This window comes from Falco rusticolus, chromosome 15 (assembly GCF_015220075.1).
Source record: "Falco rusticolus isolate bFalRus1 chromosome 15, bFalRus1.pri, whole genome shotgun sequence".
NCBI classification, from domain to species: domain Eukaryota; kingdom Metazoa; phylum Chordata; class Aves; order Falconiformes; family Falconidae; genus Falco; species Falco rusticolus.
The window spans coordinates 2,893,867-2,908,834 of record NC_051201.1 but is presented as its reverse complement, the minus strand read 5'-3'; the positions used below and the strand labels follow the sequence as shown (position 1 = coordinate 2,908,834).

General features: G+C 57.8%; 1 protein-coding gene across 10 annotated transcripts in view; it reads right to left on the bottom strand.

The window, feature by feature from the left end:
• KIAA0513 (KIAA0513 ortholog) overlaps positions 1 to 14,968 on the bottom strand; it is a 28,448-nt gene that overhangs the window by 5,325 nt on the left and 8,155 nt on the right. For 3 of the 10 annotated variants that reach the window (XM_037409294.1, XM_037409295.1, XM_037409289.1), the window contains 9 exons: positions 5,924 to 6,418; positions 4,984 to 5,083; positions 4,469 to 4,542; positions 4,249 to 4,319; positions 3,482 to 3,689; positions 2,993 to 3,033; positions 2,326 to 2,404; positions 1,914 to 1,991; positions 185 to 214 (listed from right to left, as the gene is read on the bottom strand). In XM_037409294.1, the coding sequence (XP_037265191.1) occupies positions 185 to 214; positions 1,914 to 1,991; positions 2,326 to 2,404; positions 2,993 to 3,033; positions 3,482 to 3,689; positions 4,249 to 4,319; positions 4,469 to 4,542; positions 4,984 to 5,083; positions 5,924 to 6,261 (1,019 nt within the window). In that variant the 5' untranslated portion in view covers positions 6,262 to 6,418. Of the gene's footprint in view, positions 1 to 184; positions 215 to 1,913; positions 1,992 to 2,325; positions 2,405 to 2,992; positions 3,034 to 3,481; positions 3,690 to 4,248; positions 4,320 to 4,468; positions 4,543 to 4,983; positions 5,084 to 5,923; positions 6,419 to 11,581; positions 11,641 to 12,801; positions 13,017 to 14,223; positions 14,701 to 14,968 lie in introns of those variants that run through there. The other 7 variants (XM_037409293.1, XM_037409287.1, XM_037409288.1 and 4 more) reach the window with 7 other exon arrangements.

The window sequence follows — 14,968 nt, the reverse complement described above, 5'->3', positions numbered from 1 at the left end:
TCTGGCCCTTTTGAGAGGGTCATGCACACGAAATCAAACCTCCGACAGCCGTTCCTCCTGGGTGGAGAAAGGGCCTTTCAGAGCCCCCCTGAAACCTGTTACCCCCCTCCCCAGGCAGGATTTGGACCTGAAGCGAACATTGGCCTCTGGACACTAATGCACTGAAGTACGGGGACAGACACACCTCTTCTCCTCTTCCTCCCCAGTGTTCCCTCTGGAGCGGCAGCAGAAACAGGGCCGACAAAAGTGGTGCGTGAAAGATCATGCAAGATAGAGGGATGGAGGGGAAAGGAGAGAAGAAGAGATGGAGGAAGGTTGTTAGAGGCAGAGAGAGGAAAGAGAGAGAAAAAGAGGAATTTAGTTCTGGTTCCTTCCCCCCATCCCGTGCCCTCCCCACCAAGAGGAGAAAAAAACCCCTCCCCAGCTCTCAGTGCAGCCCCAGGAGGACGCAGCCCGGCCGCCCCACAGCTGCCCTGGCCACCCCACTGGGGTGGTCACAGCCCCATCACCATGGACCCTCCGGACACCTGCCGTGGCCAAGCACCATCCCTGGTGTATCCAACCCACCCATGGGATGCCAGCCCTCACCAGCCAGCTCCTCCTGCCACGGATTTTAATATCCTCAGTCCAGCAAGCAGCATCCCAGTTCACCCAGTGGCTTCTGTTATCCTCTCCAGAGGACTAAGGGGTGGTCACCACCACCTTCCAGCCCCCTGTAAGATACTCGGAGTACTCCAGGCTGCAGCTCCTGAAGCTCGTTCATTATTCGGGCTTGCTTCTGCAGCGGAGGCAGACTCAGCCATCAGATTAATTGAGAAAGGCACTTGGAGCAGAGAGCAGCTGCTGGTGGCGTATGTCCTTGTGAGATATTTGCTGCTGCTAATTTGGGGCTTAATCAAAGCAAATGCAGTTATGGTTACACTGCTGTTCAATAGGCCCTTTCAGTGGCTTGCTTGGAAAAAGGGAAAAGCGATAAAGAAGAAGGCAGACATTGATCGGTGCACTGAGCCTGGCAGAGCATCCCAGGGTGTGAGCCAGGGCTGCAGCGTGTGCGCTCAGGTTTTGGGGAGGATGCGGGAAGGCTGGTTGCTTCAAGAAGTGCTGTCAGTGCTCGGAAAAGGGGCTGTTCAAATGCTCCGAGCTGAACAGTTCTCACCCCGAGAACTCAAACCCTTAAAGCACTGCACAGATGCAGCAGGACGGTCTGGCTTTGGAGGGGTGAAACTGCGGTCGAGAGAGCAGTGAATTGCCAGAGCCCTCGTGGCAGCTCCGTGGTGCAGGAAGAGATGGGCACGAGCCTGGCAAGGGTCTCACCCAGCCTTGCACCCATGGGGTCCCCCATGCCCAGGCACCCAGATGCTCTCTGTACACAGCCACCCTCCAAAACAAGCAGCCCCTTCCTTTTGCAGGGTTTATCCTGATTTCCCAGCTCTTGGGACTAGCCATGCTGCTGTCTCCAGCTCTTGTCCTTGCTGGCTGCTCGGGTCAGTCCCCACGCTACACTGACAGCACTTCCACGGCCCTCCCGCGGACAGCCGGGACTCCAGGCATCCCCTCCTCATCTGCTGCACCTCCCTGAAGGGCTGCACCAAGCATCTTTTCCCACATCTGCTTGCAAACTAAGCACCAACAGCCTGAACCCTGGCTGGGTTTTCTGGGCACACCCCCAGGGCTTAGCTCTTGCAAAAAAACATGATGCACAATGAGCAAGAGAACCTTCGTGCTCCCAAATCCCTAAGAGGATGCAGACCTCATCGGCCCGCAGCCCAGTGGCCCCAGAAGATTTGCAGTCAGGGGCAGAAAGCAGAGGGTTTCCCCGCAGTCGGTAATGCTTAGGGCCGTCGGGAGCGGGGGGAACACCGGGGGGCTAGAGAGGACACAACGTCTCCTTTTCCCACGGGCCCATGTCCTACCTGGTGGTGGGGGACCGCTTCCTGCGCTCACAGTGCACAGCATCGAAGAAGGCGGCGTTCCAAAACCGCAGGTTGTGCCTGCAGGGAGGGAGGGAGACGCTGGGGACAGCCACTTCCATCTCCCCCAGCCTGTCCCCAAGCCCTCCCAGGGCCAAGCTCACCCACCGCCCAGGGGCCGGGAGAGGATTCCAGGAGCTCAGCAAGTCTGGCAGATTTGGTCCATTTTTGGGCCAGCTCCTTTTGTGGCTGCAAACAGGCTCTCCCTAGCACCAGGGATGTGTGCAGCTGCCACAGGGGCAGCAGCAGCTCAAAAGCACTCACGGACATCTGGGGAATGTGTGGGCAGGGACAAATCCCCTCCCCAGGGAGGCCACTGCCAGGCAGGAGCTCGCTCGCCCCAGTCAGGCTTTACCAGATCGGCTGCTGCTTGAGGTGCATGTACAGGTAGATCTTCTCTCCTTTCTTCTCCTCCTCTGGGCTCTGCACAGAAACTGCGGGGACACACAGTTACCTGCCAAGGTCTGGATGACCCCCACCTTCCCACCCATGCGTGGGCTTTGGGTCCCCCTGCCAGCTTGGCATCCAAGCAGCCACGATGGTGAGGTTTGCAAGCCAAATACTCATACCCGACACACCCTCAGCAACAAGAAGAGGAGCTTTGGCTGCCCTTTGTGGGCAGACATGAGCTCTCATCAAGGCATGGATGTCCCAGGAGGATACTCAAGGGACGGGACCGCTGGTTTGGTAACACACACAGCTACCAGGAGGGAGACTGGTGCAACATGAAGGCTCAGATGTAGTAGATGGCCAGACCTCTGCAACCTGTGCCACTGAGGACAAGATGCCACAAGATGTCCTTGTGAGACAAGAGCTGTGACTGCTCCAAAGCAAGGAGCTGCTAAAGGCTCCTTTGGAGCACTTCCCTAGGAGCTCAGAGGAGACAGCATCGGTCCTTCCTGCCCTTCTCACCACCCCACAGCTCTGACAATGCCGGCCATCTCGCACCACTTCCAATGCTCACTCCTTCCCCCCAGGGATGCCTTGACCATGCCTACTTCAGCAATGCTGGCTCTACTCACCCGTCTTCTTCAGCTTCTCCTTTGGTTTGTCCTCACTTTCGCTGCGGCACAGAAATCAGTGTCAGCTCCCAGAAAGCCTGTCCCCCCCTGACAGCCCATGCAGCAAAGCCCTGCCCCCCCTTGTGAGGGGAGCACCTTCATCTGAAAGACCCCTGCTCCCATGCCACCGTCCCTGGGGCCAGAAAGGTGGCTAAGAGACTGTGATGTCCATCCCAGTCGGACCTAGCACAGAGATGATGCAGAAGACCACAAAGCAACAGCACCATCTCCTGGAACCGCGTATCTCCATGCCTAAGGGACACGGGACTCTCAGACCATGAGATGCCCAGTGACCAAAATGTGAAGCATGGGACCAGGCTAGAGATCATCTTCCCATGGTCATGATAACCCCTGGCTCTTGGTGACCCTACACCCAGGAGGTTTCTGGCTTAGTCACATTATGGGTGCCTGCCTCAGCACCCCCTGCCCACCCAACAGAGTGGTACCCACTCGCTCTTTTTGGTGGTAGGACCCTTCAGTTTGGTTTCCAGGCCCCCAAAGAAGCCCTTGACGTTCTCCGTCTTGGCCGATGTGTTTTTCAGCAGCCGCTCCGCGATGTCCTTCTTCTCGGCCAGCCAGCTGTTTGCCGACTTCAAGTATGAGTCGATGCTGCCCATGGGCTTCTCCTTGGCCTCCAAGGGCAGTGCGTGGGGCTTGCCTGCAGGCAACATATCAGGAGCTCAGTTGGCCCCATGGGTCCTGGGTGCTGCCAGTTCCTGGGGAACTTGCTCCCAGCTACAAGATGCACCACAGAGACCAGGAGCCAAATGGAAACGGCTCAGACCCCATCCCATCCCAATTCCTGTAGGTCTTTATCCTCCTCCCCCGCCCCCCCCCCCCCCCCCCCCCATTTTGGATAGAAAATCCAGTCCTCTGTGGAGGAGTGACCACCACACACCCAGCAGTAAGCCAAGGTGCTTCTGGGCTGGGGCATTCACATCGCATCCCCAGGGTCAGGGAACATCTGGGCATTGCCACATACAAACATCAATGGCTAAAAGCAATGACAAACCAGCATCAGCGTGAGCTGCCACCCCAGTGAGGGTCTCCAACAGGTTTGCACAGCTTCTTGGCCATGGAGGCTCTTTTCTGCTCAGTATCGGAGTCAGCCAGAAAAAGCCAAGCTTGGGTACCCCTCCGTCACCCTTCCCACACACAGGGCACACCGCCACTGGTCTCCAGCACAAGCAAAGCCCGAGGGTGCAGGTGACTCTTACCCACGTAGTAGTAGGTGAAACACATGGTCATGAGGTTCTTGGCAGGGCTGAAGTCATCCATCTGGTGACATCTGACATGGAGGGAGGATTCGGTGAAGGCACCCAACGATGGCAACCACAGCAACCTCGTGTTGCTGCCCCTCCTTGAGCCATGGCTCTGATCTCAGGGGCTTCTGGTGACTGCAACAAAGCCACAGAACCACCCCCCGCCACAACTTACTCAAAGAGCACGAGGGCGAACGACTGCATCAGGCGGTAGAAGGTCTGCTCCGAGACGCACTTGGAGTTGCAGCGCTGCAGGCACAAAGCCCAGGGTTTAGCACAGCTCTGCGGAGCAGCTGGCTGCTGCAAGCAGCAAGAACAACTCCAGCCCCCCCAGGACCCCTGGCCACAAGGAGGTGGGCAGAGAGCACAGGCAGCTGGGCCTCCCTCTCGGAGACAGTGGTTTGCCTCTCTGAATTGTTTTTCTAGGGAATAGGGCATGTCTGAGCGCCAATAGGTAAAAGAGGTGACTTCTCCCGCACACTGCAACAAGCATGCACATAACTGCCTCAAGGTGCATTTATTCACTTCTGTATCTCCCTGTACTGAAGTTCCTCCCTTTCCCTGAGTTCCTGCCCTCCAAAAATACTGCTTTGGGGTATTTCTATATTCCCCTGGCCTGAGCCTCCTGCCCAGGCTGTTTCAAAGCCCCTGGTGCCAGATCACTGCTCCTTCACCCATCTCTCCCCTTACCTGGGCGCTCACATATCTTGCGAACCACTCCCTGCCCTTCCCGTTCTCACTGCTGCAGAGCTCGCCAAACCTGGCCTTCTCTTCTTGGTCCAAATCCTCTCTGAAACGTGGAAAAAGAAAAAAAACATCGTTAAAGCTGAAGATGTGGCCAGCATCCCCCATCCAGCCAGCATGGCTCAGCTCACCCACGTCATCCATCTCGGTGGCAGCATCCCTGTGCTGTGATGCTGGGAGGGAGCAGAGCAAGAGGGGAAGGGGAGCATCCATTCTGTCATCCCTCGGCTCACGGCTTACGCTGCTCTTTTGTTCCTCCCGGAGGGGAGGGGGGCAGGGAACCAAAGGCAGAGGGAGAAGGGAAGAGCCAAGGACAGCCTGAGCAGAAACTGAGCTCCAAAGACAGGCGCTCTGCCCCAGAGCAAAACCAGCCCCTGTTGCTGCTCATCACGCTCAGTTTGCTCAATCCTGCTTGACATGCCAAGCCACAGCATTGCGGAGACCTCAGCGATGGGAGCTGGGGGAGGGATGCAGGGCTAGGGGGGGAGTGCCAGGGGCTGCTGCAGGGCCCTGGGGCACGTGTGAGCTGCTGGCATTTGCACGAGCATCAGCAGAGATGCCCAGTAAGAGAGAGGAGCTGGAGACCCTCAGCACAGCGAGACCCTCGGCATGGTGAGCCCCTGCATGGGAAAGGAGAGAAAGAAGGGAGGGGAGCTGGGGGTGAAAGGTGAGCCGGGATATGCCCAAGAGAGGGGCATAAGTCAGAGCCCACATCGCCCCGCTTAGCTCTGACGCCGTGTTATGGCCGGGAGCAACAAGCTGCATTAGCCAAGCATGGGGAAGGACACAAACCGATGCTCCCGGAGTGGGAAAGCAGCCAGATCCCATCCCACGGGATGTCCCCTGGCAGCAGGCTCAGCAGCACTTGCTGGCCCCGCTCACTCACCCCCCGGTGAAGATCTTCTCCACGTAGTGCCGCATGAACTCCCGGCGCTCGGCCGTCGCCTCGTCCTGGGCTGACTCAGTGCTCTGGCTGGAGGAGAAGGACTCGTTGGAGGAGGAGCGGCGGTAGCCACCCCAGTGCCTGGGAGAGTCACCCATGTCATTCTCACTGTCCGCCGACTCAGTGGCATCACTCTCTTCCCCAGCCATGTCCCCTGTGTCCCCCAGGTGCCCATTGCCACTGGGAGCAGCGGGAGGGGAGGGCTCCGAGGGGATGCAGGTGGGTGTTTCAGCATCAAAGTCAATGAGGTTCCCTACAGGCACGTCCAGGGGGGCCTCCATGGCTCTCCTGGGGGATGTGGCGGTGTTGGGGGGACTCGCTCCTCTTCCTTTCACCCTTCACTGGGGCGCCAAGGCCATCGCTGGCAGGATGCCTGGGAGGACAGGCTGGCTAAGGCAGGCAGACCCTTCTGTGGGGGGACAGGTTACCGCAGGACATCTAAAAGACAAGGGGAGGACAAGAGTGAGGACAGAGATGCAGGGAACTGCCACCATGGACCTTGGGCAAGGAGAGCATAGACCATCACCTATGATGTCTCCAGGATGCTCATCAGCAGCGGAGAGGGACAGGACAGGGACACAGTAGGCAAACAGAGGTGGCTGCTCTCCATCAGCCACGTGAATAAGAAAAGCCATGCAGTGCCTGTGTGCTTTCTGCACTGTTCAAGAGGGGGTTTCATCCTTTAGCCCAGAAAAGAGACAATTTGAGCTCAAGCTCCATATGTCACATTTGGGATATGACATCTCACAGCCTGACGGGCAAAACTGGGTTGGCATGAGCCAGCAGCTGGCAAACACACTGGAGATTTTCCAAGGCAGCCCTGGAGAAGCATCCTCCTCTCCCCTTCCCTCCTCTCTGCTCACGGGTGTGCCTGACCCCATTTGGAAATGGGACTATCTCTGGGGTGGAGCATCCCAGCTTTAAATGTGCACTGATTTAAAATGGGAATGGAGAGGGGCTGCAGAAACTGTAACGGCATGTGGACATAGGGCTCTGAACTGCAATTAGATTAATTAATCGAGCACAGGGAGCACTGGCTGGTGATGGACCGCGATGCTCTAGTGCACACACATCCCAGGCAGTCCCGCAGCAGCTGCTGTGCAGCAAAAGGCAACGAAGGGGCTGCCCTGAACTGCCTCGATCACAGGGTCACTCATGTCCTCAGCAAACGTGTTGCTGCCCTGGGAGGTGGCCAGCAATGCCTGCTGAGAAGCAAGGCCGGTACAAGCGGCCCCACTGCAGCAGCCAGGCACAGAGCCAACGCAGGGACAGCAGCACAGGTAAAGCAGTGACAAGCCCAGGGCAGCTCGATGGCACTGCCATGGCCCCACTGCCTTTGAGGTGACTGATCCCAGGGCACAAGCAACCACCCCCAGAGAAACAAAAAACCCACAATTTCTTTCAGCTCAAAGACTAGCATACCCCAAAGGACCAACGTCCAGTTCCTCAGATGAAAAGGCCTTCAAAATGAAGCCCAATCTGAAATGTTTCACCAAGCAGAGCATAATCTCCTAGCTCAGAGGCTCAGAAAATAACCCACAGGCTGCAGCAGGAGCTGCTCTCCCAGCGGTGCCCTCCTCCTCCCCACGCCCCCCTTGGGCCAGCAGGGTGCTGGGACCCATGGGACAGAGAGGGAAGCACAACACTGCACCCTCCCTGAGCACTAGGCAGCCCATCACCCTGGCTGGGAAAAGCCCGTGTCACCCAGGTCCCCAGGGCTGAGAGACAACTGGGACAGAAAGGAAAGTCACCTCGGGTGGCAAAAACTCATGCACCCACATGCACCCAACACCAAGCGGTCACCTCCTCCCTCTGCTGGCACCCCGCTTTCCCCCCTTCCTTGCACTGAGCCCCACTCTCCCCCAGCACATGCTGAAACCTGGGTCCTGGCAGAGCCGCAAGGATGCTGCTGCAGCCGGGGAGCCTCCGAGAGCACCGGCTGTGGGGAGGAGAGGAGCAGCCGAGAGGCTGCGGCACTGGAGGGACTGGTGGCGTGCCCGCGGGGAGCCAGCCAGCTGTGGGGACCACGCTGCGCTTCATCCATCCGCCCCCGGCCCTTCCCACACCCAAGGCAGCTGCAAAGTCCCTTTTTGCACTGATGGAGCGGGGACCTCCTCCGCCAGCCCCTCCAGCACCTGCAGATCTGGGCTCAGAGCTGCCTCCGGCAGCGCAAGCTCATTTCTGAGCATCCCAGGCTGTATTTTAAGGGGAGGCAGGCCAGGGTGCACATGATGGACCTTCACGCAGCCATGCTTGGCAGCACGTGCCTCCCTCCCTAAGCTGCACCTTGCTTTTCCCCCGTGCACCCTGTTGCAGGAGCACACCTGGAAGCAGAAGGCAGCAGATTTTTGAGCTTTTTGAGCTCAAAAGAGCTTTTTGAGAATATTTTCTCAGTTCAGCGCTCAGTGGAAGGGAATTGGTGGGGACAACAAATCCACCTGCCCAAATGACAGGCGCTGCACGGATGTGACACTGAACACAGTCCCGTGCAAAAAGATTTCATGCAGGTAAGCTGTGAGCTGGGCACTCCTTGGCTTGTGGCAGTCCCAGCTGCCCCCTTCCACATGCAGCCTGTAAAGAAATTGAGAAATTCCTCTACCAGGTGGTCACCCTTATAAATATCCATCCCAATCAGAATTGCTCCCACTAGGTGGCTGGGGGAGATGACAGCATTTCTGCACTAGTACTTTGCAAATGGAGGGGGCACAGCCTGACCCAGAGCTGCTGATCAGCCCCCTCCCATGGCCAGCCTGCCCTTGGGCTGCCACCCACCCTCTGCACGGCTGAGCAGAGAGCTTTGCAGAAGCTGCCTCAAGCAACACGCTGCTTAGGAGCAAGATAGAGCCAAGATTAGGGAGTTCCAGCTCTAGAAAACAAATATAAATGAAGATGCATCACTCTGGCATCAGCTCTAGCTCTGGGCAGGTCTGTCCTGCCCCAGAAACCCAGCATCAGCACACCAGTGGCACAGGGAAGAGACGGCCACATCCAGGACAACATATTTCTCTAGACATCACAGGACTGCGCTGGGGGAAAGGTGGCCCCTGGCTCTGCTTCAGGCGATGCCTGTGCCCAGGAGGGGACAGAGAGGCATCCCCGAGCTCGCTGCCAGATGTGCACAGCAGGCAGCAAGCAGATGGCATCGCTGCCTGCCCAGCCCCTGCCCAGCCCTGTCCCCTCCGGGCAGCACTGCAGGAGCTCACCCACAGCCCTCAGCACACACCGCTTCCCCAACAACTGCTCTGAACCACGCTGAACTGTGTTTTCCTGGCATCCCTCGTGCCCTTCTCCATGTAGGCACATCCCACGGCATGAGAGAGGGCTTGGGGTGCAGGCTGAGCGAGACCCCAGGACTGGCAGTGGGTATGAGTGTTGCAAGCTCAGCAGAAACCTGGCCAGGGCTGCGGGCAGCGTGAGTAAGTGCTTTCTACTCACAAAGGGCCAGAAAGGATTTAAGCACTCACTGACCAGCCCGAGATAAAGCCTTGCCCTTGAGCGAAGGCCACGGAAGGTGTTTCAAGGTGCTGGCAGCTGCTGTGGGTGCCCAGGCGTCTCCACAGCCTCAAGGTTGTTGAGTTCTCAGCACAGAACCCAGAAGAACCTCAAAAAACAAAACAAGCCTCAAACTCAGCCCCGTACCCACTCCACAGCCCTATCATCACTCCAGCAGAACAAAAGCAGGAAAGGAACAGCCAAAGTGCAAACGAGGAACCTCAGCTCCTGCAGCCTGAGCACTCAGCTCCATCCACACGTGGAGACCAGCACATCCCCCCACTGCCCAGGCACAGCCCAGGGGATCCCGCTCCTGCCTTGCCACTGCTGGGTCAATTCTGAGATCAAACAAGGGCTCTGGAATAAAAAGGGGCTTTTTGGCTGCTCGGGAGCCTTACTACGACATCATGAGCTTCAGCACCATCATGAGCTTCAGAATATTTTGGGTCCTCCAGCTCCTGGGCTGACTTTAACCATGAAGCTCAACCCAACAGACAAGGCAGAGCGTAGCTGACTGTGGGCTTTCTTGCAAGCAAGCATCTTCCAGCATATCTGTGTTCCCCACAGGCAGCTGGCGTGGCATCTTCCCACCAGAGGCACTAGCCAGGGAATTTCATTAGTGAAGAAAGAGGTGGCTGGAGCCACACATGGAAACGCCACAGGAAAATCGTGGTGCCCTGAAACTTTGGAAAAGGCCTGTTTTGTACTAAAGAGAAATGCTGGGGTAGGTCTGAATGATGCACCTATAGCTGCACATACATGCGCAAGTGGCTTTCCTCCAAGATCTGCCTCTGAAACCAGCATTTCTGGCCCATCTAACCGAGGAACTGCCCAGTTTTGCTGCTTCCTCCACCTGCATCAGCCCCTGCGATGTCTCAGCTACCTAAGGAGGGGGCAGAACCTGCTGACGTGGGCACTGAGAGAACTGTGGGTGGTATGGGACACATGTGCCTGGGTACTCAGGGTAACAATGCTACTGGGACCTGGAGATGAACGAAACCAAGTTGGTTTGTGCAGGTCAAGCCCCAGGGCTGCAGGTGGATCAATGCCCTGAGGAATTTGGCAGGGAGGAATGGGAGAGGTTGCGTGGCTCTGCCCTGAGACAGGCATGTGCAAAGCCAGAAGGGACCCACAGGGTGTTTAAACCCAGTGCTGGGAGAAGAACAGAGGACAAAGGAGCTGGGATGCAAAGCAACGGAGCTGGGGATGAGGGAGGACCTCTTTTCTGCTCTGTTTCAGAGGAACGTCGCATCTCTGCCATCCTCCTCCCACCCTGGTCCCAGCGCATCCTTTCCAGGGGACAGGACCACCTAATCTAGGTTTGCAGTTGAATTCCTTCTCCTTGCAAAGCCTGGGGAAACGACACACAGGGGCAAAAAATAATCACTCCCAAAGCCTCTCCAAGTGATGCTGAACTGACACCCACAGGACCAAGACCAGAGAACAGCAATGATAAAGGACACGACGCAGCCCAGCTTTGAGCACAGCCTTCAGGGACCCTCTGTGCTCCTGTGCAGCTGCCAGCGCTGCTGCAAGCGATGCACGAAGGGCGTGATGCTCTCCCCCAAGCAAGAGCCTTGGCTCCACTCTAAGAACTGTTATTACTCTGCAAGATGAGTGGCCTGACATGGTAGACCCAAAACTGTCCCTCCCAGCAGCACCAGAGACCCCATCGTCCCACCAAGACCCCTACAACAGCAGCCCTTTCCCTGTGCCAGCAGCGTGTGTCCCCATGCCATGATCCTGTCAGGCAAGCCAGTGTTTTCCAGGGATTTCAGGATGAGATGCTTTCTCCCATCATCCCTAAACCCTGCATGGAGTTTACCCCCAAAACTTTTTACAGGTGTGCTGGTTTGGGAATGCTGCAGGACCTCAGCAATTCATGCCTGGGAAGTGGAATCCAATCCCACTTTGTTGTGATGGAAATCCCAGCGGGGAGCAGTATTCTGTGCCCCAGCTCTGCTCGCTCCCCAGTGGTGGGGCTTGGCCCCCACTGAGCACTTGCCCACCCCGTCCCCAGAGCTGGGTGACAAACTCAGCTAATCCTTGTTATCAGCTCAGGCCGTGGGTAGCATCCTGCATCATGACAGCACTCGAACCCACACTCACATCTGTGTCCTACATGGAGATGGTGTTCCAGCCTGGAGCCGTTCAGGGGCGATTAAAAACTGTAATTAAAACAAAGAAACCTTTGGCTGTCTTCTTGTAGCTACAAGAGTACGTCCCTCCAGTCCCTCTGCTCCCTGGGTGCTGGCATGGCACCCAGACACGTAATGCAAGGGCTCTGAAAGCCCCTGGGGATGTTCAGCACATTTGCATCCCCCATTAGAGATGCTGCTTTGGGGAAAAGTCACAATATTCTTGCAGGACTTGGCTTGGCAGCCCAGAGGGGACGGCACTGACACAGCCACGAGTTCCACTGAGATCTCCAGCAGTGCATCCACGCCATGCCAAGGGCTGAATTCATCCCCACTGCTGTGCAGAGCTGGAGGAGCTGTGCGGGGGCAGGAGAGATGCTCCCGCAGCGCATGGGCAGCATCTTGCCCTGGCCACGACAGGGCTTTGTCTTGCTCTGCAGCAGAGGTGCTTTAAATATGTCCCACGTCTCCATTTCCCAGCCATGTCAGGGGACATGTCCTTCCTAACCTGCGGGAAGGGGGACGGAGTATTGCCACCTCCTCCCACCGAATGTCCTGCTGCCCCAGAGAGGACGCAGCCCCGATGCAGGAGGCACATGGGGAGTTGTTGCTGCTGGAAGGACAGGGCAAAGTGCCATTACTCAGTGCTGGCACTTTTCCACACTGCAGCCCACCACGGAGATCCACGCTCATCTCATCCTCCCTGTGCACAGCACATCCATGAGTGCATCCAGGTCCCTGCAAGCCCCCAGGCAGCCAGACCGTGAGGTCCGACACGTGCATGCTGCTTGCACTGTGGCCACTGCAGCAGCTCCTGGTACCAGCATTCCCCAGGGACACCACGCAGCCACCCACCTCCATTGCATCTACGGATCCATCCTGGCAAAGCACCTCCACACCAGTGAGAAGTGCTGTGGCAGGCGCTGAGCCAGCCCGGCAGGGCTCTGCAAAGGCACCATGGGCAAAGCTTTGTTTCTGCCAAGGAAAACTCCCTGTGCCGTAAGGGAACAGCCTGTTTCCTCCAGGGGAACTGGTCAGTCTTGTTCCCTCAGCGTGAACACCCCAGCAGCAGGGTCATGGCTGCGGGATGCAGACCCGTCAAGTGCCAGATCCCTCAAACCATCCTAAATATAGAGGTACCGCACCTACCCTTCCTCCCAAAGCGCCCCGTGAACATTTAAAAGCACAAACCTCCTTGCTCAAACAAGCCCTGGGACTTCGGGAAGCTGGAACTCCCCCACGCTGAGTTTGCTTGTCCCTGCCGCAGATCCGCTCTGCTCCCTGCGCTGGCAGCGAAGACACGCTTCCCGTTTTATCAGGCTTTAAGCTGTGTCCTTGCCAAGGCACAGCCCTGCTCCCCCGGCTGCAGGCGCTCCTCGCAGGCGGAGAAGTTACAACCTCTGCAACTTAATAAAAATAATTCCCTGAATACCGGGGAGGCTGTGAGCCGAGACCTGCGCTCAGCTGTGCTGGCGCAGGCAGGGCAGAGGCCGCACGCACTCGGTGCATGCCAGAACCAGCACCCAGCTCTGTGCTGGGACAGGGAGAGCTGGAGAGCAGAGTGAGAGCCTGTGGCTGGTGGTCCCAGCCCCTGACAGTCCCCAGTGCAGGGGAGGATTTTTGGCAGGTGTAGTGAACACCGTTGGTCCCCTGGGTCTTTTCCCCAGCTGCAGCAATTTCCCTGGCCCCAGCATCCCCCTGCAGGGGCTCTGCTGCCTGCTGGGTCGGGCAGCTGCAGGCAGGATCCTTCCCCTTTCCAAAGCCAGCGTTAACCCACACGGGTCACTTTCCAAAGCCAGCTCGCTCAGCCTCAATAACGGAGCCATTTCAAACAATCTGAAGCCCAGCAAGCTCCCAACTTGCTCCGCTTTGCAAAGAGCCCTTTCTTCCTGCTGCCATCAGACACCAGATGGCAGCTCCCCATCCGCCTGGACTTTAGAAGAGAATTAAATGTCTCTTGAATAGACCTGTGCTGCGTAAGAACGGCTTTTGTGCCGAGCAGCAGTTTCTCCTTTAACACTTGCCATCAGCACAGCTTCCACACACCCCCCCACCATGCACACACATCCCCACGGAGCCCCGAAATGGAGCTATTTATTTTGCAATTCCCGTTTTCACCTGGCAAAATTTCACCTAGGGGTGGTTGGGGGCCAGGCTGTATTTTGGAAATGGGTTCCCCGAAAGGCACAGGAGGGTTTCCCCTGCCCCAAACACACTCCCCCCACCCCCCGCTCCCCCCACAGGAGGTGCTGCCTCCAGCCCCCCGCTGCTGGGTTCATGGTTAAAGATGCAGCCAGCACGGCAGCGCGGCTGAAGTCTTTTGCTGAGGGACCCTGGGGACCCTTGGGGGGGCACCTGGGGACCCTCCATCCTACCCAGGGAGGATGGATTCATCCCACCCATGAGCTGAGTTTAAAGAGAAGTCGGTGCTGCCTCAGCGGCTGCCGGGCCACGAAAAAAGTGTTATCACCTCCCAGCGTGAGATGGGGAAAAGGGATGGATTAAACCTCAGCGGAGGGGACCACGCTGCCGTGCCGAGGCCTGTCCTCACGCGGGGTCACAGGAGAGCTGGTGTCCCCCGTCACTGCCCTCCCTCCCTCCCCTTGCTTTTACCTGCACCCAGGAGCCTCGGCGCACCTTGGCTCGGCAGCGGGTCAGCGGCATGCGGCGAGGCTGGCTCCGGCGTGGCCGGCACACCGGGGAGCAGCGGATGCAGGCGACGCGGGGACGATGCGCTCCCTCCCTCCGGAGCTCAGGCGCATCGCGGGTGCCCACGCAGGCACGCACGGCTGCGCGCAGAGCCTGGCTGGCTGCAGCGCCGGCTCGGAGGAAGGGGGAAGGAAAAAGCTCATTGTGTAATTTCGCCACGGTTTTCACGGCCGGCCGAGTGCGGACGTCTCCAGAGAGCCACGCCAGCCCCTTTCCTGCGGCACAGGGCGAGTGTGCAGCCCCGGCTGGAGCGCTTGCCTTGCGGTGGGATTCTCACGCCAAGCTCATCGTCCCCTCCCCCACCAAAACAGCCTGTCCAAGCCCCTGCACGCACAGACTTCCAAAATATTAAGCAAAATTAGGTGAGGTCCCCATCAAAGGGGAGTTCTCCAGCCCTTCCCAACACCTTTAGCTGGTTTTTAAGCTTCCCCATCACTCATACCCCTAAGGACTGCGGGTTACCTGCTCTGCTCCTTCCCAGGTGAGCCACTCTGGGGGGGAGGAGGAACCCACAATTTAGATCAGAGGCAGAAAAGCCCCAGTGGGGAGGAGAAAATGGGTGAGAGCAGCCGGTGCAGTGAGTGGTGGCATGAGGGCAGCACTCGGGGGAATTCACTGGCCTGGAGGGCAGTGCTGCTGGAGTCCAGTT